Here is a 21,357-nt window from a genome sequence, read left to right on the forward strand (position 1 = left end):
ATTTATCCAAAATGTCTAGATCCTGCCCCTCCAGTGTTCAAACCATTTCCCAAGAACTAAAGGAATCCCGCAAAACACTCTACTCTTTGGTCCTTCCAGATCAGGCTGTTATTGCAGCCTGGCCCTGCCTCATTCAAGGTATTTCATGTTGTCTTCCACTCCTGTCCCTCCTGTGCTTTCTCATGACGTCTCCCATCTTTTTCCTTAACACAGAAAATCTGTTGTTTAGAAGAAAGAGATGGAGAAGCTGCATGATGCTTTCTCATTGGCAGAGCTGAGAGCCCTCCGTCTGGCAGCGCCCCCCACCATGTGTCTGTGTGTGTCCTGGTGGGCCTGGAGGGAGGCAGGAGAGCAGAGAATCCACCCTCCCTTGATGCTGCCTCTGTGAATTGGCCAGTTGAGACTTCCAGGGGGAAGGAGGAGTCTCCATTCTCCTGAGCAGAGAGCAGCCAGCTGGTTCTGCCCTCCCTCTTGGCAACAGATAACTGGGTTGGCAGCAGATATCTGTGAAAACCTAGTATCTCGTTCACTTTTGCAACAGTTAGAGGCATCAACTTGGGAGCAAGATGCAAACATGCAAAGGAGCCCTTTCGCTTGCAAGTGTCCCGGCCTCCCCCCTTCCTTTTTATACAATGCTAACATGAGACTTCTGTGATGACTGCACTTGTGCTAATTCTTGGGAGTTAGGGGAGACGGACTTCATTCCCAACTGAGACAGCTGGGTCTCATCTGCATATTGTGGTCTGTGGTGTCCTCAGTATGTGGATGGCCCCCAGCTGAACCTCTCTTTTTCATCAAATCCAGGTGAGGCAGTGCCTGGGCACAATAACACACTCGATGAGGGCCAATAAACTGAGACTCAGTCCAAGCAAGATGGAAGTACTGTTAATCAGTGGTTCATCTTCCCAGCTGTTTGATGTTCACCCCTAAAGAATTGGGGTTGTAGTTTGGGAGAGATCTTGGATCCAGAACTGTCCCTTGAGGCACAGGTGGACTTGGTGGCACAGATATCGTCTTAGACTGATATCCCAACAACACCCTTATCTGAGCATAGATAGCCCAGGTACAGTTCTCCATGCTCTGATCACCTCTCCTCTAGATTACTGCAATGTGTTATACGTGGGCCTGCTTTTGAAAATGGCCTTGGAACTTCACTCGGTCCAAAACAAGGCAGCGAAATTGTTCATGGGGGCTGGCCAACGGGATCATATCATGCCAGTATTTTTCCAGCTGCCCTGGCTGACAGTCCATGTCAAAGTGCTGGTATTTAGATTCCAAGCCCTAAAAAGCTTGGGGACAGGTTATCCGAAGGATTGCCTCCTATATGGAGCTGCCCAGATCCTCAGATCAGCTTCAATGGTCCTTCCCAGGAAGCCCCAGCCAAAGAAGTGAGAAAGGTGGATACCATGAAAAGGGCCTTTTCAGCTGTGGCCCCCCAGTGATGGAATGAGCTTCCTAAAGAGGTTCGCCTGGCACCTATGTTGTGCTCTTTCCTTTAAATTTCTTCATTGCTGCTAGGTTTTACTCTGTTTGTACTTTTATACTGTAGTTTTAAGCTATTATATTTTATATGGCATTTTATGCTGTATTTTGTGATTTTTAATTTTTGTGAACTGCCCAGAGAGTTTCAGCTATTTTGCTGTATAGAAATGTAATAAATAAATAAATAAATCATAAATAAATAAATTAGGGTTACCAGTCTGGAGTGTATGAGCTGTACCTCTATGTAGGCTCAACCTGTATGTTTGTAATTCTAATATTATTAAACAACATTAAGTTCCCAATGACCAGGCTCAAGGTTGGTCAGACTATCCAGTCTCTTGGAATATTGCTCTGTGAGACACTTCTGCCTGCTCAGATGTGCCTGGATGGGCAGAGCTCCACACGACGGGCAGCTTTGCTTTCTCACACGTCCTGACTGTAGGGAGCCCTCCCTAGGCACAGTCACCTGTATACATGGACCCATGTTGCAAAAGTTCATTTGAATGCCTGGAAAGTGTGGAAGGGAGGAGTCGATCACCCACTATCTGGGCCTTCATTGTTCGTATGGAGAGCCCAAACATCACTACAGGGCTGCTGATTACTCACAGTAACCCTATTTATAGTTCCAAAGGGTGCCGGACCGAACTATTTAATCGCAATGAAGTACAGCCAGTAAAATGTCTGACTGTTTCACTTCCCTCCTGTGAACTTGGTTCTCATTGGAAGTTTACCTCTCTTCAGATGTAGTCCAGGTAGCAAAGCATCTGGGGAAGGGAAATTATAGAAACTTTAACAGACATGCCATCGCTAAATCAAGTGGAAACCAATCTGGCAAAAGGGGGATCCTCTTTGTAAGTTTAAACTGTTTCCGAAAAACAACCCGATCCTACGCATGATTTTCGCAGCAACCTGATTCGTGCCAGCTTGCTCATTCAAGTCCCAAAGTGCAGCTTTTCATTTTGTCAGTCTGAAGCCAGTAGGGGTGGATCATTAGGAAGGTTAACAAGTCACCACACAACCACACAACAGGCCACGTGTTTGGAGTCGCTTGTTAACCACCTCAACAGGATAAGAACGACATCGGGGCCTGCTCCTGTTGGGCTCTTCCCCCACCCCCACAGGGCAAACTGCCATCTTGGCCCTGTGGGGAAGAAGAAGGACCGAGGGGACAGGAGCAGGCAGAAGTAACATCGGGGCCTGCTCCTGTTGGACTCTCTCTCTCTCTCCCTCCCTCCCTCCCTCCTGGACTCTTTTTCCTTGTGTGTCATGTCTTTATTAGACTGTAAGCCTGAGGGCAGGGACTGTCTTTTTTGCTAAGTGTAAGCCGCTCCGAGAGCCTTTTTTGGCTAAGGAGCGGGGTATAAGTATGATAAATAAATAAATAATAAGAGGCGCTTCGCCCGGCGCAAGTAATTACGCAACTGATGCCAGTGCTCAACAAGTCCAAGCCAGGTTTGCATCTTGGGGGTGATTCTGGATCCATTGCTCCAAATGACACCTCAGATAGATGCGACAGCCAGGAGTACCTACTATCAGCTTCGGCTGATACGCCAGCTGCACCCCTTCATAAGAACCTAAGAAGTGCCCTGCTGGATCAGGCCAAGGGTCCATCTAGTCCAGCACTCTGTTCACACAGTGGCCAACCAGCCATCGGCAGGGATGAACAAGCAGGACATGGTGCAACAGCACCCTCCCACCCATGTTCCCCAGCAACTGGTGCACACAGGCTTACTGCCTCGAATACTGGAGATAGCACACAACCACCAGGGCTAGAAGCCATTGATAGTCTTCACCTCCAAGAATTTATATAACCCCCTTTTAAAGCCATCCAAATTGGTGGCCATCACTAATCTTGTGGTAGTGAGTTCCATAATTGAACTATGTGCTGTGTGAAGAAGTCCTTCCTTTTATTTGTTCTGGATCTTCCACCAGGTTCTACTATTTTGAGAGAGGGAGAAAATGTCTCCCTATCCCCATTCTCCACACCATGCATAATTTTGTACACCTCTATCATGTCTCCCCTTAGGCTCCTTTTTTCCAATCTAAACAATACCAGTTGTAGCCTTCCCTCATAGGGGAGATGCTCCAGCCCCTTACTCATTTTAGTTGCCCTTTTCTGCACTTTTTCCAGCTCTATAATATCATTTTTTAGGTGAGGTGACCAGAACTGTACACAGTATTCTAATTGTGGTCGCACCATAGATTTGTACAAGGGCAGTACAATACTGGCCGTCTCATTCTCAATTCCTTTTCTTATAATGCCTAACATGGAGTTCGCCTTCTTTACAGCAGCCGCACACGGGGTGGACATTTTCACCGAGCTGTCCCCCACAATGATCCCAAGATCTCTGTCTTCTTTGGTCACCGCCAGCTCAGATCCCATTAGGTTATACTTGAAGTTGGGTTTTTTTTTTTTTGCCCCACCCTGCATCACCTTACACTTGCTGACATTGAACCACATCTGCCATTTGGATGCTCACTCTCCCAGCCTGGAGAGATCCCTTTGGAGCTCTTCACAATCCCTTTGTGTTTTAACAACCTTAAATAATTTGGTGTCATCGACAAACTTGGCCACTTCACTGCTCACTCCTAATTCCAGATCATTTATGAATAAGTTGAAAAGAATTGGTCCCAATCCCAATCCCTGTGGGACCCCACTATTTACTTCTTTCCATCGGCAGAATTGACCATTTATTCCGACTGTCTGTTTTCTGTTCTCTAATCAGTTACTGATCCATAAGAGGACCTCTCCTCTTATTCAATGACTGCTAAATTTGTTCAGGAGTCTTTGGTGGGGGACTTTATCAAAAACCTTTTGGAAGTCCAGGTAAACAATGTCCATTAATCACCCCTGTCTACATGTAAGGTGACAATATGACAGGAAAAAAACGGATTTGTCAGTATTTTTGGTAACAAATCCGGGAAGGGCAGGATTATGAAATTTGAAGAAAAATCCAGATTTTTCCCATCCTCCCCAGCCAAAGAGCAGCTCTACTTTAATGGGAATTAACAAAACTGCTTATATCTCTGTTATTTCTAAAGATAAAGAGATGAAAACTAGCATAATAGCTTTTATGTAGGGCTTTAGCCACACCAAATTTGAAGCAGATCCATTCATCTGTTGATTTTTAGGATTATTTTTTTTAAATGAGGTTTTAAAATTATTATTTTGAAAAAAATATTGTTATTATTGTTATTTTTAAAGATAAAGAGATGAAACTCGGCAACATAATTGCTCTTAAGGAGGGCTTTAGCCATGCCAAGTTTGAAACAGATCTGTTCATCCATTGGTTTTTAGGATTTTTTTAAAGTTCATGGTTTTAAAATTATTGTTTTAAAATACTGCTGGAGTCATATCCTTCAAGCCATATCCTTCAGCCGTATCGCTGTAAGTCCAAACTGTTTCCAAATAGCAGCAAAATTCTATGCATGTTTTTTAGCAACCTGCTTCATGCCAAGTTGCTGATTCAAGCCCAGAAGTGCGGCTTTTCATTTCATTTCACCTGAAGCCAGTGAGGGTGGCCCGTTGGAAAGGTTAGCAAGTCAACCCACAGCGGCACAACAGGCCAGGGGTTCGGAGGAGCTTCTTAACCACCCCAACAAGCCACCCTCACCAGATTCGAATGACATGAGAAGCATCGCCAAGCAAGAATACTTAAGTCCTGCCTCATCATCCTTTTCAAATTAAGGGTATTAAGAAGCAAGTAGAGGCTGTCCAGGATCAAGCCCTGATCTCTCATGGGGTGAATCCAGACGCCCCTTCCCTGCACAGCAAGAAAAACAAACCACGAACAGCAGGGCAGCAATGCAGATGTGGCCCCTTCCAGGAGCTGGTAGAGGGTGAAATGCAGCCCTGTCATCTCGCAAGAAGCCACTGAGCTTTCGGGAGATTGTGATCGTTGCAGCACTATTGATGGCAGGTCTGGGAGGGAGGCTGAGCAGGAGGAACGGGCTGCTCATTCCCCTCCATTTCTGAGCACAAAGGAAGGACAAAATAAGAGGGTCAAATGAGGAGCAAAAAGCAAAACCAGGATAGAGGTCATATTTATTTCACCTTTCTATGGCTGAAACAGCCCATATGTGCTACAGAGGCAGCCTTGTAAATCTTATATACTTGGAGCTCCAAAAAGCTTTTTAAAAACTCCTTCACCAAGTGCTCCTGTGTGTGCTTACTTGTCATTCAATTCATTTATTGTTCAAGTCCTGTTTAAAACAGGCCGAATCCAACCCATGGGGCACCACAAACCAGACCACACAGCCTCTTGGCTTTCCTCCAGGGGACTGAGCTTAGTCCTCAAGCCCCATCCTCTGGAGGAATCCCCTCGGAGGGCCTCCCCATAGCTGATCTCTGATCAAGGATAGGAGCAGGGATCAGTGATGGCCTGAGCAATGAGATTCCCCTGTGCTAGGTTGGGAGTGACCCCTCTTCTCCTCATGTGGAGCAGTCCCAAGGACCACCCCCTCTCATCCCCACCTCCATCTCCAATTTCAGATCAGAGATCACAGCAGGGATGAGAGGCAGCTAGCCTCACCCACACAGGCCTACCATCATCTGAGATTGGAGATAGCGGAGGAGGGGGGAACGAGTGGCAGCACTGATCTTCCCTGTGCAGGAGATTCTCAACACCCAAGAACCCCCCACATCATGTCAGAGGCATGGATGTGGATTGGCCTGGGTCTCTTTCTCCGCCAGGCGAGGAGCCACAGTTGCATACCTCCTTCCAGCATGAGGGGCGGCGGCAAAGGAATGGCATCTCATCATCTGCCCCATAGTGGGTGAGGTGGGGGGCAATCTGTCCGCCACCCCAAAATAGCTCTGCAGCCCAGATTTTAATAAAAGGAAAGAGAGGACTGAACAGACAGTTCTCACATTGGAGATAAGTGATGGGGACCCCGAAAGATGAATGAGGACCATTGGTATTTAATCCATGAATGAATAAGATGGTGTCAGGGGCGAGCAGCATAGAAGGAGAGGAATAAATGGACTAAACTCCCAATCGAGGTCAGCAGTGGGGTCCCCAAAGGGAACTCATTACTTATCTCTTCCCTGAGGTTGAGATTCATGAGTGACTGAAATGGAGCCAACAGTAAGCAGGGAGGTTGCCAAGTTTGTAGATGATACCAACTTATTCTGGATGGTGGAAGCCCAAAGCAGAACTTAAGAACCTCCCAAAAAAACTTCTCCATTTTATGGGCAACAAAATGCACACAAGGTTTCCCTTGAGGAAAACAAAATGGTGGCCATTATTTTTTATTTATTTATTTTATTTATTTATCATACTTATACCCCGCTCCTCAGCCAAAAAAGGCTCTCGGAGCGGCTTACACTTAGCAAAAAAGACATTATGCCAAAATGGAAGACTGCTGTTTACTCCTGCTACTACCATTTGTAGCAAGATAAAGTAAATTAATGCCCAGCACTGCATCCCTGCAGCTGTGCTTCCTTACCTTTGAATTGCTTCATGACTCCCTCAAGAAAGGGATTTATTTCATGGAAGTCCCAGATCTTCTCCTTCAGCTCTGGAGGGAAAGCTACTGGATTCTCAAATATCTCCTTCTCACTCCTGTTGGAGAAAAAAACAAGAGTAACCCACCACCCATCCAATCCAGGATTCCCAAATGGATCAAAAAGAAATTGCAGAAAACCTAGAGCAGGGGTGGGCAGCTTTTGTCGGGGAGGGGGGCGTGAGGCCACATTGGCCCATACAGAACCCTTCGACAGCCCCACAAATGAATGTGACTGGGGGTAAGTGGGGCAGAAGGGGTGTTTCAGTTTGCGTGTGGTTAGGAGTAGTGGTCTGTGCTTTGCCTGCGTTTTGGGAGTGGCCTGTGAGTTTTGCCTGAATTGGCGTTTGGGGGGATGTTTGGCCTGTGGGTTTTTTGTACGTGTGTTTTGGGGTAGATGTGTGTTTTTAGACAGGGAACAGCCATCAGCCATGTGCACTCAAGGGGAGGAAGAATGAGAGCGCTTGTCCCTTTTTTTATCTGTGAGATGTGGGAGACCTACGTCCTCTGCCCAGGAACATGGAGAGAGCCACATTCTTCCCATGCGGTCCAGACCCTTGGAAATGAGTGGGATCCACTTACCTCTGTAAGGTGCTTCTCATGTCCTGCAGGGAAGGAGAGAGAGAAGAGGGAACTCAGGGCCTACCATCTCTGGTACCCTGGTCCCTCTCATGCTCAAGTGCTGATGCTTCCACATAGCACCCTCCGCTCAAGGACTATGAGGAATGGTAAAACATCTACAGCATGCCACCATGGGAAAAGTGGGGTTAAAGAGGCCTCCATTTCTATACAAGGATAAATGCCCCCCGCCCCCCAGTCCCTTGGATGCTTTTGTATGGAACAGCTCTGGTTGTCAGTACTGTTACTGAGTTTGTCCCTCTCAAAATGTGCACAAATTTGTGTGTATTCTCAGGACAGGCATTCGTTTTTAAAGTACCTTAAAGGGAACCTAATGACTCTCACACACAAATAATGTGGAATTTCACAAACTCACAAGAATTTTAGGTGTATGATCATTGACTGAGGATATTATTATTATTATTATTATTATTAATAATAATAATAATAATAATAATAATAATAATAATAATAATATCCCACCTTTTTCTCAGTACTGGGACTCAAGGCGGTTTACAATAGGGGTGTGCATGGACCCCCCGCTCCGCTTCACTTGCAGATCCGCCATTTTCCGGATCGGGCCGCTCCGCCCCGCCCCCGCTCCGCCCACTTCCGCTCCGCTCCGCCCGGAGCTCCGGATCCGGATCTCCGTTTCCCCCCCCCATAGGCTTGCATTGAAAGCTAAAAAATTATACAACTTTTTTTCTGTTCAAGTTAGAAACCTCATGTTTGGCACCATGACACCTCATGGGGATATACACACGCACGCCAAGTTTCAAAGCCATCCCATCATCCCCTGATTTTTGGGGAATTTTTGAAAATCGGGCACCCCACACACAACATCCCTGCGAGGTGGGCAGGGGAGGAGGGAGGGAAGGCAGGCAGGCATGCAGCTGGCATTTCTGGGGGCATAAGGAAGTGAGCCAAGGATAAGCCAGTAATGCATATAAAATGGAATAAATCAATCAATAAACAAAGGAGGGGTGGAATTAAAAGCAGCAGTGTTGCTCAATAAACAGCAAGAAGAATTTTTTTAAAAAGGCTATATCTGTCTTTTACCAGCAATAGGGGGACGTGCCCGGGGGAGGGGGAAGTAGCTGCCAGTTCAAGACACTGACAGCCACCAACAGCTCTGAGAAGAAGTAAAACGCTCACTTCGACTCAGAACAGGCATTGCTCCACCACTGAAAAGTGACCATTCACTTCAACTCATGATAGGCATTGCTCCACCGTTTTACTCTCTTTGGAAGGCTCTATGGCCTTCCAGTGCAGGAGAGAGTGGGGGCACGTCCACGATGAGATGCCCTAGGGGAGCTCATCCCCTTGCACCACATCGATTCAGTTGTTCACCAAGGTTAGGGTGGGGAGCAGTGCTGTGTTTCTATCTCTTATTCTTGGCTTAGTATATGATTTCAGGTTGTGTTTGTGCATTTGGTGGGGCTACTGTGTTAAAAAACACGGGGAAAAGCCCGTTCAGATGAAGAAAGAGAAGTTTCCCAGAATCCCAAGTTACCTGTTTTGCCTATGCCCTCCTCCAACTTTGGGATCATCATGACCGGGAGCTGACTCTGCCCTTCAGCCCTTTGAAAAAGGTATTTTTCCCGCCGATTTTTTAAAAACTTCTAGCCCGCGACCCGTACGATGCAGAAAGTTGAGAGTGGTCTCAAAATGACCCCCATCCACGACTCTCTGTGCACAAGAATTTTCAGAATGATAGCTTAAACCCCCCCCCAGTTATCCCCGATTCTTTCCCTCAATGCAATCCTATGGGCGAAAAGCCGAAAACGCAGTTTGAGCCGCGCGGTTGACCCGATTTTCACAAAAATATAGCACGCGACCCAGACAACGCAGAGAGGTGAGAGTGGTCTCAAAATGACCCCCATCCACGACTCTCTGTGCACAAGAATTTTCAGAATGATAGCTTAAACCCCCCCCCAGTTATCCCCGATTCTTTCCCTCAATGCAATCCTATGGGCGAAAAGCCGAAAACGCAGTTTGAGCCGCGCGGTTGACCCGATTTTCACAAAAACATAGCACGCGACCCAGACAACGCAGAGAGGTGAGAGTGGTCTCAAAATGACCCCCATCCACGACTCTCTGTGCACAAGAATTTTCAGAATGATAGCTTCAAAAACAACGTAGTTATGCGCGATTATTTGCCGCAATGCAATCCTATGGCGAAATGTTTTCAAGATGGCGACCGGAGCGCTCCGCCTGAACTCGGAGCTCCGAAAAATGGCCGCTTCTCTTCGCCTTGCTTCTAGGGGGTCCGCGGTCCGCTCCTACTCCGCCTCTGGGTAAGGCGGAGCAGGCCAATCCGCTACTGCTTCTACGCTCCTAATCGGAGCGGAGCACATCCCTAGTTTACAAGATTAAAACATATAAATATAAATTTACAAACGTTAAAATAGAATTAAACCTATAATAAAATAAAAATCATGTTAAAGTTTTTCAAAACAGTAACAGATGAAAACGGGGGGAGGGGGAGGGATCCAATACATTAACAGAAGTCCAGTGTAGTTCCAAAAGCCTGCTAAAACAAAAAAGCTTTTGCCTGCCTTCAAAAGTGTAGCACAGAGGGAGCCAGTCTAGCTTCCTGGGGAAGGGAGTTCCAGAGCCTTGGAGCAGCCACCAAGAAGGCCCTCTCCCGCATACCCAGTTAATGATTCTGTACTTCATACGCATGCAAAATCAAAACAATGTGTTATGTAAATAGGAGCACTTAACACTACTAGGAGTGGAAAAGAAAAGTGTGGAGTGAACTTTCCAGATTTTGTGGGGAAGAAAGGTACCAAGGGGGTTTCTCCTAGCGCAGAGTTTGCAGACCCTGAGACATGGGGCTTTTCTTAACAAGTGACTTATAGCTTGCTCATGACTAGCCTCTGACGGAAGTTCACAGGTCCTTTTGATGACATCTTCCATGCCATTCCCCAGTTATTGCATTAAAAGAAAAACCCTGGATATCCTGACTCTTCTAATATATCTGAAATTTCCCACCACGTGAAGTTGCACTACAAAGCCTCCACTAGAGGGCGGTGTCCCCATCATTACTACGGCCGTTTCTACACCAGGGAGAAAACCTGGGCTGGTCACCTGGGGGCAAGGAAGGACGAGCACGATTCTTCCCACAGACTCGGGATGATCCCGAGACCATGTGGGCGCTCATTCCGGCTTCTTCCCCCCCTCCCTATGAGTAGCAGTAGAGGGAAGGAGTCGGGCTGGGAGGAATCAGGGGTGGGCATGAGAGTGCTCCAGCTCCTTGCCCCCTTTTTTAAAACAAATGCCCACTGCAACTCGCAGGAGGCCTTTATTTATTTATTTATTTATTTAGAATATTTATATACCGCTCCCCATTGAAAAATTTTCGGAGCGGTGTACAAGATAAAATGAGAATAAAACCAGAATAAAACACTTAAAACAAATTTTAAAAGAAGCAAATACAGAGACTCAAGGCTGCATGTTAAGGAAAGGCTTCCTGGAATAAAGATGTTTTCAGGAGGCGTCGAAAGGAGTACAAAGTTGGCGCCTGCCTGACCTCCAGAGGCAGGGAATTCCATAGAAGGGTGGCCACCATGCTGAAGGCTCTTCCCCTGGTGGACTCTAATCAGAGGATGGCTCTATGTGGAACCACCAGGAGCAGACCATCGGATGACCTCAGGGATCGGGCAGGTTGGTAGGGGAGAAGGCGCTCTCTCAGGTATCCTGGTATTTGTATAAGAACCTCCTGAAACAGGGTGGAATTTCAGAGAAGCTGAAATTTGGGCTGCATTGGAAGTCCTGTGTCTCAGCGGGGGAAGGAGAAATATGTCAGTTTAAAAGGGAGGTTGCAATGGATCTCTGTTTGTGGCAAGGCGAGAACCAGAGCGGTCCCAAGATGGTACTGGTCCGACAGGTATGAATGGAACTTACTTGTGGACCAGAACCATCTTGGGACCACACAACTGAAACTGCCGTGGTCTCCTGGCCATCCCACAATTGGCAAGAGTTCCATTCGATTCTCCAGAGTCCGCTGAGACTCAGGACTTCCAATGCACCCCAAATTTCAGCTTCTCTGAAATTCTACCCTGTTTCAGGAGGTTCCTGCATCCAGGTCTGTGTTTGACCCAGCAGGTGCAAACTGGGTAAATACTGATCAAACCTACTGAAATGAATTTCTCATCGATCCTGATGCTCAGTTCAAACTGCTCCTATTGTGTAAATACTGGTCCTAGCCGAGGTGTGGCTTCACCCTATTGTCCACAGCCCAGAACGGCTGTTGCGACCATCAGAGAAGCCATCAGAGAAGCCTTCGTAAGGCCCTTCACATTTTTGTCATACCAGGCCTGACACTCTCTTGTTCCGCAGAAACAAATACTCTTTACTCAATGGGAGAAGAATGCGTACTCTTCAATGATGTGCACAATTGATGCACACCTTTAGAAAAATACCCACAGCTTTTCATTATATATATATATATATATATATATATATATGTATGTATATGTATATATATATCTCAAAGGACATACTCTGATATGGATCCAAGTCAGAACAAGCTTTGAGATGGATTTCGGAGAAATTTGCAGGCTTCAAGTTTTGCTGATTCGCAAGGAGCAGGGAAAAGCTGAGTGGATTCATCAGAAAAGTGAAGGTCATGAAGGGAGGGGAAGGAGGGGGTCTGGCAGGCTAATGGGTTCACAGGGAAGAAGTTAAAGTGGGGCTGTTACTTCTCCATCTCTGCCGATATTTTTGGGGCGCAGTGAAGTTGGGGGCAGTGGGGTGCCACTTCATCAACAAAGAGAGATGGGGAGGGGGTTCATCAGACATTCCCCTTGTGTGAGAATGGGAGGCTTCCTTGGGCCAAAGAGTCCTAGCTATGGGGCTGCCCCAAATTTGTCTAATCATTAAAACTCCACCCTGCCTTTCCCGCAAATAATCCTGTTTCTGCTGGCTCCGCAAAACTACCGTCTCTACTAGTTCAAGAGTAAACTCACTGGCAGTCTTTCCTCCCAGCTTAGACAGACAGAAATTGATAGGCTGCTTGGTAGTTTTCTCTGGGCTGGCATTAGGAGCCTCGACATAGTTAATTCCAGATTTCTGAAGTGAATTTCAGGGAGGAGGAAATGTCAAAGGAGTAAATTCAGGGACATAATGATCACGCCAGAGAGGGTGATGGATTTATATCATGGACACTGGTCTACTTTGAGCGCCAGGCCTGGCTTTCAGAATTGAAGACTACTCCTGTGCTTTCTCAGGCAGGACTGAAGCCTTCCTTTCCATGTCAAAAACAGCAGGATATTGGGGTGACAATTTCCCCACCTTTGCTTTGGCAAGAATCCTCTTCAAGGTACCACCTCACGTTTGTCAACTATCCAGTGGCTCTGCAGTGCCTTCCTTGGGCCCCTTTATTCTGTAGATGAAGGAGGCATGAGGGTTTTGAAGTTAGCTTCTCCCTGGGGGAGGATCCTGGGCTGTTTCTGCCACCATCTTACCTGCAGGAGTTCACCCGCTGGCTGTTGACATTTCTTCTCCATCTCCTGGATGAGACTTTCAAGAGAAGAGAGTTCTTCGGAGAGTTTGGCCTGGTGCACATCCGTTCTCCTGGCAATCTCTCTCTCCACCTCTTCCAACTGAGCCAGCAGAAGCTCCTCTTGTTCTTCCAGAAACTGGTGTAATTCTCTGAACTGAGACACCGTCTTTTTCTTCTCTGCTCTTGTTTGCTTCTGCAAGAAGTGGATGGGAAGGGGAGAAATGGGAGCCAGAGTCAGAAATAGGTCCTCTCTTCACAGCATCAAGAATGTAATTGGATTTTATAAAAACGGTCCTTGTAAGTTTTCAGAGATATTAAATCCACATTCAATTGGCAAAAATATTCCTAAAGATGTTCAAGGGCCCACTCTCAGCCTGGCCTTTCATTAGCCACCGTTCTGGGAGGTTTGGCCATTCCAGACAAGAGCTGTTCTGCAGAGCCAGGCTGCCTGGGGGCTTTGGATTCCTCTGCATTTTACGTCACATTTTGACTCATATTGGCTGAAGCCCTTGTTCCCTTCCTAGGGGCTGCCTTGATAGCACCTCATTGAGGCCGCATTCCCCCCAAACCCTGTGGTTTCCTTCCTGTGGGTTTGGACTTGCTAATCTCCAGGCCAAGGAGGGAGCAGGGGGGTTCCAGCAATCATCCAGGTACTGGAGCCGCCCCCTTCTGCCCTCTTCCTGGCTTCCGGTGACCAATTGCCAGTCGCCATCTGCCAGGACCGCACCCCGGATCAGCCACGGAGCAAGGTCAGAGAGCAGAAGACCTCACTCAGGGAGAAACAGTCAGGGTAAGTCCCTGAATGTTCAGCTGCGGATCTCGGCCTATTTGCCCCAAATCAGCCGCTGCATCATCTAACCAACCCAGCATAGATTTGGAGCCACCCTGGGGCAAAGACAAAGTGCTTGAGCGTGTGGTGGTTGGACAGCTTCAGGCGTTCTTGGAGGAAACGGATCATCTGGACCCATTTCAGTCTGGTTTCAGCCCAGGGCATGGCACTGAAACAGCCTCGGTTGCTCTGACCAACGACCTACCAAAGACAGGGGGAGTGCTACCCCATTGATCTTCCTGGAACTCTCAGAGGCTTTTGATATCATTGATCAATGATATCGGCTCTGAAAGATGGGAGTAGGAGGCTCTGTGTTACAGTGTTTCCGCTCCCACTTGCAGGGCTGATTGCAGAGAGTGGTATTGGGGGATTCCTGTTCTACCCCATGGCTATTAAGCCACAGGGCTCTATTCTCTCCCCATGCTGTTCAACAGCTATATGAAGCCACCAGGTGAGGTCATTAGGGGTTTGGGGGTTGGGTGCCATCAGTATGCCGATGATACTCAGCTCTTCTTCTCCTTGTCATCAAAGTCAGCTGGGGTGCTAAAGGTGCTGGACCAGTGCCTGGAGGCTGTAACAGGCAGAATGAGGGTCAATAAACTGAAACTGAATCCTGATAAGACGGAAGCTCTGTGGATTGGTTGTTCCCAAGTCCAGGAATTCAGTAAACAACCTGTTCTGGACGGGGCTGTGCTCCCTCTGAAGCAACAGGTGCAGAGCTTGGAAGTACTCCTAGATCTATCCTTGTCACTGGAGGCTCAGGTGGACTTCGTGGCCCCGAGTACTTGGAGCGAGCTTCAGTTGATCCACCAGCTACGGCTTTCCCTGGTCAGGGATAACCTAGCCACAGTAGTGCATGCACTGGTAACTTTCCGATTAGACTACTGCAATGCACTCTGCATGGGGCTGCCCTTGAAGATGACTCGGAAGTTCCAGTAATGCAAAATGCAGCAGCTCGATTGCTGACTGGTATATTCCACAAAGACCATATAACAATGGTCTTAAAGGAATTGCACTGGATGTCTATATACTTCGTGTCAGAATTCAAGGTGTTAACAGTGACATTTAAAACCCTGAATGTCAGAGGCAGGTAACAAATAAATAAATATATTATTAACGGCTTGGGACCTCGAAACTTGAGGGAGCGCCTCTCCCTATATATCTGCCTGCCCGAGACCTGAGATCTCTTGGAGGAGCCCTTCTCTGCGTCCCACCAAAACAAGACATACAAAGGGACATGGGAGAGGGCTTTCTCTGTTGTGTCCCCACTCCCCTGGAATACCCTCCCCCTGGATCCCTGACTGGTGATGATGCTGGCTTCATTTTGGTGCCAGGTTATAACATGGCTTTTTATCAAAGCCTTTGAGGGCTATATTCTCCATGGTTGTACATAGTTTTAATTGTTACCAATTGTTTCTATTTCTTTTTTAAAATTTCTACTCGTCTTAATTTGTTGATGATTTAATATGTTTTAGCTGTGTGTACTATTGTTTACATTGTTCTGATTTTATCTGTACGCCACCCTTTGATCTCAGTGATATAGGGCAGGATGCCAATGCTTTAATAAACAAACAAATATCATATAGACAGTCTCCTAGTAATAGTGACACTTACAAGAAGTTCTCTATTTTCCTTTTCTGTTTCTGCTTTACATTCCATAATTCTTTCTCTCTCTGACCTCAGAATCTCCAGGCGATAACGGATCAGATGCTGAAGCAAAAACCAAAGTTCACATTTTGTTAAGAGAGAGAGGAGTTGAACAATATTCTTGTTCCCTGACATCCACCTTTGTACTGGGGAGCGGGGAGGTTCTCAGCTGACTTTTTTATCCCTTTATAGCCTAAAGATAAGTTACTGCATCCAACTGGAGTCTGAGCTTAACATGCACTGAGATGGGGACTGGGGCTGGGTGCCACATCACCACCACTGCCACCACCATCACCACCTTTGTCCTATGTAGTAAACACTGAAGTACACACAAACCCAGCCAGTTGGCTGCTGGAGCCCTGCAGGAGAGAGAGAGAGAGAGAGAGAGAGAGAGAGAGAGAGAGAGAGAGAGAGAGAGAGAGAAGGAAATGTGAGAGAGAAGCCGCTGCAGCAGCAGGGAGAGAGATGATTTATACCCTCTTGCCCCCTGCTCCCCTATTGCTGCTCCAGTGTGGAGTGAGATCAGCAAGGCTGCCGGGCTGTTTTCATTTTTCAGGGACGAGGAGGCAGGAGAGAACCCACTCGTATTTGTTTAACTGGAGGCCCATGTATGATCTGGGAGGGTGTGGGAGTCCACTTTCTCCCTCTCCACGCAATTCATATTTTTATCCACCTCTGTCACGTCTCCCCTTACTTGCCTTCTCTCCCCTCCAAATTGAACTTAACCCATCTTAGGTTCCAAGCGCAGCAGGAAAGGAAAAACGTCTGCCACCCCCTCCACCATCCTGAATCTTCTCAGGCTTCCCAGGGCTGCTATTTGCATAATAAGGAACATGCATGTTCATTGCATTCACGGCTCAGAAATGGAATCAAGAAATAGTTTAGTCCCAATATTTTCTTATTAACAGAGACCTTCCCAAGAAGAACCCAGAGTTCTTCCCCCTCCCCACCAAGTTCGACCATGTTTTCCTACCTTGTACTCCTGGGAAGCCTCCTCCAGAGGAACCACCTCGTGATCTCTGTGCTCCTTGGATCTGTCACACACCACACAGATGGGGGTTTCATGGTCTTTGCAGAAGAGCTTCAGGGGCTCCTGGTGCTTCTCACAGAGTCTCCCCTTATCTTCTGCCGCCTTGACCCCCTGATCTCTGAATTTCTTGGCAATTTCGACAAAGTTAGCCAGCGGCCTATTGGGCTTGATGTACCCCTTCCAGAAGGTTCCTCTACACTCGGGGCAGGAGGCCTCTGTGTCCGACTCCACACAGCACAGGGCCAGGCAGAGTCCGCAGAAATTGTGGCCACACTCTGCAATGGTCACTGGATCCCTGAAATAATCCAGGCAGATGGGACAAGTGGCTTCTTCATGGAGATCCTGGACAGGACTCCCGGCAGCAGCCATGGCTTCCACACACTGGAGAGAGAATTGGTTTCACTTTCTTGGCTTTCAGTAAGTGGGCGTTTACTTCCTTGTAAATGACTCACCAAAAAATCAGCAGCATGTAAAAATATTTTGGAAACCAAATGGAGGACAATATGGCTGCCCTCAAGGAGCAGTGCCCGCCCCAACATGCCCAGCCCCCAAGGCAGGCACATCTTGACCTGACAGGCCTCCAAGGGTGTGTGGCTGTGGTCACATGTCCAATTCTACACCTCAAAATTAAGACAGTTGTATAGAAAAGGAAATTTCAGCAGGTGTCATTTGTACGCATGCAGCACATGGTGAAATTCCCTCTTCATCACCACAGTTAAAGCGGCAGGTGACCTGCCCTCTTTTGTCAAGTTACCAGATATTCATAAACAAAAGGCAACTGGGGAATACTGTAGGGGTTACTCAAGAGAAAGAACCACAGTTGTCCTGTACAGTTTATGGGCTCCAGATGTGCATCCTATTCCATGCCCTTTTAAGGAACAGTCAGCACTTGCCTTGCAGCTGGATGATATGAAAAAGACAGCAATTACAGAAGAATTAAAAACTCCCCCCCCCCTGGCGTGCCCATCCCAAAAGATAAGTAAATTTATTGGAAAACCTTAGGAGAATTCAAAGCAGTTCTGTGATTTGGATCACAGCTTCAATATGTTGAATTATCCACGTCATTTTATGAGAGGGATATGAATTAATGCTATAGATCCTTCAAGATGCCATAAGGTATGCCATTCTATGTTTTACAACTGTTTAAACTAACTTAAATTGGAATACCATCATGAGTACAGGAATAAAATGGACTAAACACCTTTACATGGGACTAAGCACAATTTTGTCGTAGAAAAGGGTTCTGTATCAATTTACCATGCAGAGTAACAAAGAAAAGGGGGCTAAAACAGGAGATTGATCCCTCGCCCCCCCTCCCATTTCACGTAAAACTCTTTTGATCACCAGGCAGCTGGCCACCTTCCCATGCCCCATGCCCAGGGCACATAATTACAGGTGGCAAAGGATGTGAGCTTCTCCAAGCAGTCCCTGCCAATGATGTGGACTGGTAAGCACAATTGTAGCTTCAAGGCCCCAAGGCACTATGGTGAACTCAATGGGTGCACTTTCAGGCCCCAAATGGGTACACTCTCAGATTCCTAAACGTTACTGGTAGCCATTTGTAGGTTTTCCATTCCTGACAAGTTAATTAAGTGATATGCTCTCCCACATACACCTGTCCTTCTTTTTAAAAATTATTTTTAATTTTTATTATTATTATTATTATTATTATTATTATTATTTATAAAGCGCCATCAATTTTCATGGCGCTGTACAGAATAAAACAAAACAAGACAATCTGCCATATGGCTGACAATCTAAAATCACCGTAACAGACAGGGGAGGGAGGGGGGAAACCAACCAGGGTAGGGGACATTAAAACTAAATATAGACTAGTATGACCACGCTACGGTTAAAAAGCTTTCGAGAAAAGAAATGTTTTCAAGCGTGATTTAAAAACAGAAATTGATGTTGTGGTCTGCAAATGCACTGGAAGAGAATTCCAGGCACAGGGGGCAGCGAGCGAGAATGGGCGATGACGAGCGAGAGAAGTGGAAACTCTTGGGCAGGTAAGAGACCTGGTGTTATTGGAGCGGAGGGCAGGAGCAGGGCGATGAAGTGAAATAAGGGACGAAAGGTAGGGAGGACCAGATTATGACAGGCTTTAAAAGTAAGAAGAAGGAGCTTGTATTGGGTTCTATAAGAGACAGGAAGCCAGTGGAGGGAGTTTAGAACTCAGTAGGACAACAGAAGCATAAATAATTCTAATTCTCAAAGCAGAATCAACATGACAGCTCCCAAAACCAGTTTCCCCAGACCTCTCCTCCCTTGGTTCTTTGAAGGGCAGGATATTGACCAAAAGTTGAAAGTGCCAGCACATGCTCTGGTTCTGCACCTGAAACAGGTAGTGCCCCCCTTTTGTTACCAATCATGCTGCTACATGCAAGATGTGTGTGTGAGAAAAATATTGGGCAGCCCCTGTAAGGATATAGAACAGCGTTCCCCATCCTGCTGTCCCAGCATTCCTGACCATGGGACATGCTGACTTGCAATGATGGGAGTTGTAGTCCAACACCTTTGGAGGGCACCAGGTTGGGGAAGCTCTGCTCTAAACAAAAAAGAGAAGTAGGTGGCCCTAAGTTGTTTGGCAGTCACCTCTGCATATCCTATTCTCCATCCTGTCCTCATAGTTTATATCTGCTTTGGGAGAATGAGAATTTCACTGTCATTTTCTGCCTGGATGTGACGTTAAGGCTTGTGAGCCTTAACTCCCAATTTCCCTGCTTTTGGGTGCTTGGTTGAAAACTGTAGAGCTTTAACATTGTTTTGTAAACTGTAGGTTTTTTCTTTAATGAATATTATTAAATACCATTAACTTTCCAGTGACCAGGCTCAATATTGGTCAGACCATCTGTCTCTTTGAATGTTCCTCTGTGAAACGCTTCTGCCTGCTCAAGTGTGCATGGATGGCCAGAGCTCCACATGACGGGGAGCTTTGCTTGTTCACGTTTCCTGTCTGTATGGAGCTCTGCCTATGCACAGTCACCTGCATACATGGCCATGTCTTGCAAAAGTGCAGTAGAATGCCTGGAAAGTATGGAGGGGGGGAGCCTATTGCCATCACCAATCGGTTGTCCAGCTGCCTCTTGAAGGCCTCTCGTGTGGGAGAGCCCACAACTTCCCTGGGTAACTGGTTCCATTGTCACACTGAAGGGAGGGGGGGAAGGGAGGGGAGAAAGGGGGGTCTGGGAAGCTACTGTGCTCCCTTGGGAAGAAGTTAGGAAGGGGGGTGATGACCGCTCCACATCTGTGGAAAGATTTGGGATGACATTGGGGGCCGAGAGGTGCCTCTTCAGCACCAAAGAGAGAGAAGGAAGGGGTTTCCCCCACATTCCCCTTGTGTGGGAGAAGGGGGGCTTCTTTGGGCCAAAAAGTCCGGACTATGGGGCTGTCAGGGTGCTGCTTAGATGCCCCTAATTTGCCTCATTTTCAAAACTCCACCGCGACCCCCCTCCAAATCATCCTGCTTCTGTTGCCTCCTTGAAACTACCAGGTGTGCTTGTTCAAGAGCGAGGGGACTGACTCTACTTCCTCCCACCTAAAACAGGCAAGTAGAAATTAATAGGCTGCAAGATGATTTCCTTGGCTGGCAATTAGAGCCTCCACGTAGATAATTCCAGATTCTTGAACTGAATTTTAATGAGGGGAAGATGTCAAAGGATTAGGTTTGGGGAAACAATTATCACGCCAGAGGGGTTGATGGATTTGAATCACATAAACCATTCTGCTTTGAGTGTCAGGCCTGGCTTAAGAATGGCCGACTTCGCCTGTGCTTTCCCAGGCAAGAATGAAGCCTTCCTTTGGATGTCAGAAACAGCAGAATTTTGGGGCATTGATTTTCCCACCTTTGCTTTGGCAAGAAGCCTCTTCAAGGTACCACTTCACCATTGCTAAACTGCCTAGGGGGTCTGTAGTGCCTGCCTTGGGCCCCTTCCTTCTGGAGATGAAGGAGTCAGGAAGGTTTTCACGTCAGCTTCTCCCTTGCGGAGGATCCTGGGCTGCGTCTGCCACCACCTTACCTGCAGGAGTTTACCCGCTGGCTGCTGACACGTCTCCTCCATCTCCCAGATGAGACTTTCAAGAGAAGAGAGTTCTTCAGCGAGTCTGGCCTGGTGCTCTTCCCTTCTCCTTGCAATCGCTTTCTCCACCTCTTCCATCTGGACCAGCAGAAGCTGCTCTTGTTCCTCCAGAAACTGATGAAGCTGTCTGAACACAGCCCCTGCCTTTTCCATCTCTACTCTTGTTTTATTCTGCAAGAAAGTTATGGAAAGGGAAGAAATGATAACCACAGTCAGGAATAAGGCCACTCTTCATAGCATGTGGGGTGGGCGAAATTGCGCAGTGTCCACCTCGTTGAACGCTCGGCGCCTCTGCCGCCTGCATACCGGAATGCGGAGCCCAGCATCTCCCGACTGGGTCCAGGGCGGTGGACACGGGGTGGGGCATCAGCCTTCTTGACCCCATTTGGGTGCTCATGACAACCCTACATAGCATCAAGAGGCTTAAAAGAATTTTATAGAAATATAGGGCTCATCTACACCAAGCAGGATATTCCACTATGAAAGCGGAAGAGCTACCAGGGCCCTCTCTCAGCCTGGCCTTTCATTAGCCACCGTTCTGGGAGGTTTGGCCATTCCAGACAAGAGCTGTTCTGCAGAGCCAGAGCCCGGTTCAGCCACGGAGCAAGGCCAGAGAGCAGAAGACCTCACTCAGGGAGAAACAGTCAGGGTAAGTCCC

The 21,357-nt window shown here is 47.2% G+C and overlaps 1 protein-coding gene across 1 annotated transcript in view; it reads right to left on the reverse strand.

Annotated features, from left to right (window-relative positions):
* The window catches only part of LOC134396049 (E3 ubiquitin-protein ligase TRIM7-like), a 247,771-nt gene extending 226,976 nt beyond the window's left edge, over positions 1–20,795 (reverse strand). The window contains exons 1-4 of the mRNA XM_063122387.1: positions 20,640–20,795; positions 16,564–17,001; positions 15,558–15,653; positions 13,077–13,307 (exon numbers count right to left, since the gene is read on the reverse strand). Coding sequence (XP_062978457.1) covers positions 13,077–13,307; positions 15,558–15,653; positions 16,564–17,001; positions 20,640–20,777 — 903 coding nt within the window. The 5' untranslated portion in view covers positions 20,778–20,795. The remainder of the gene's footprint in view (positions 1–13,076; positions 13,308–15,557; positions 15,654–16,563; positions 17,002–20,639) is intronic.
* Between the last annotated feature and the right edge of the window lie 562 nt (positions 20,796–21,357).

Source organism: Elgaria multicarinata, chromosome 3 (assembly GCF_023053635.1).
Source record: "Elgaria multicarinata webbii isolate HBS135686 ecotype San Diego chromosome 3, rElgMul1.1.pri, whole genome shotgun sequence".
NCBI classification, from domain to species: domain Eukaryota; kingdom Metazoa; phylum Chordata; class Lepidosauria; order Squamata; family Anguidae; genus Elgaria; species Elgaria multicarinata.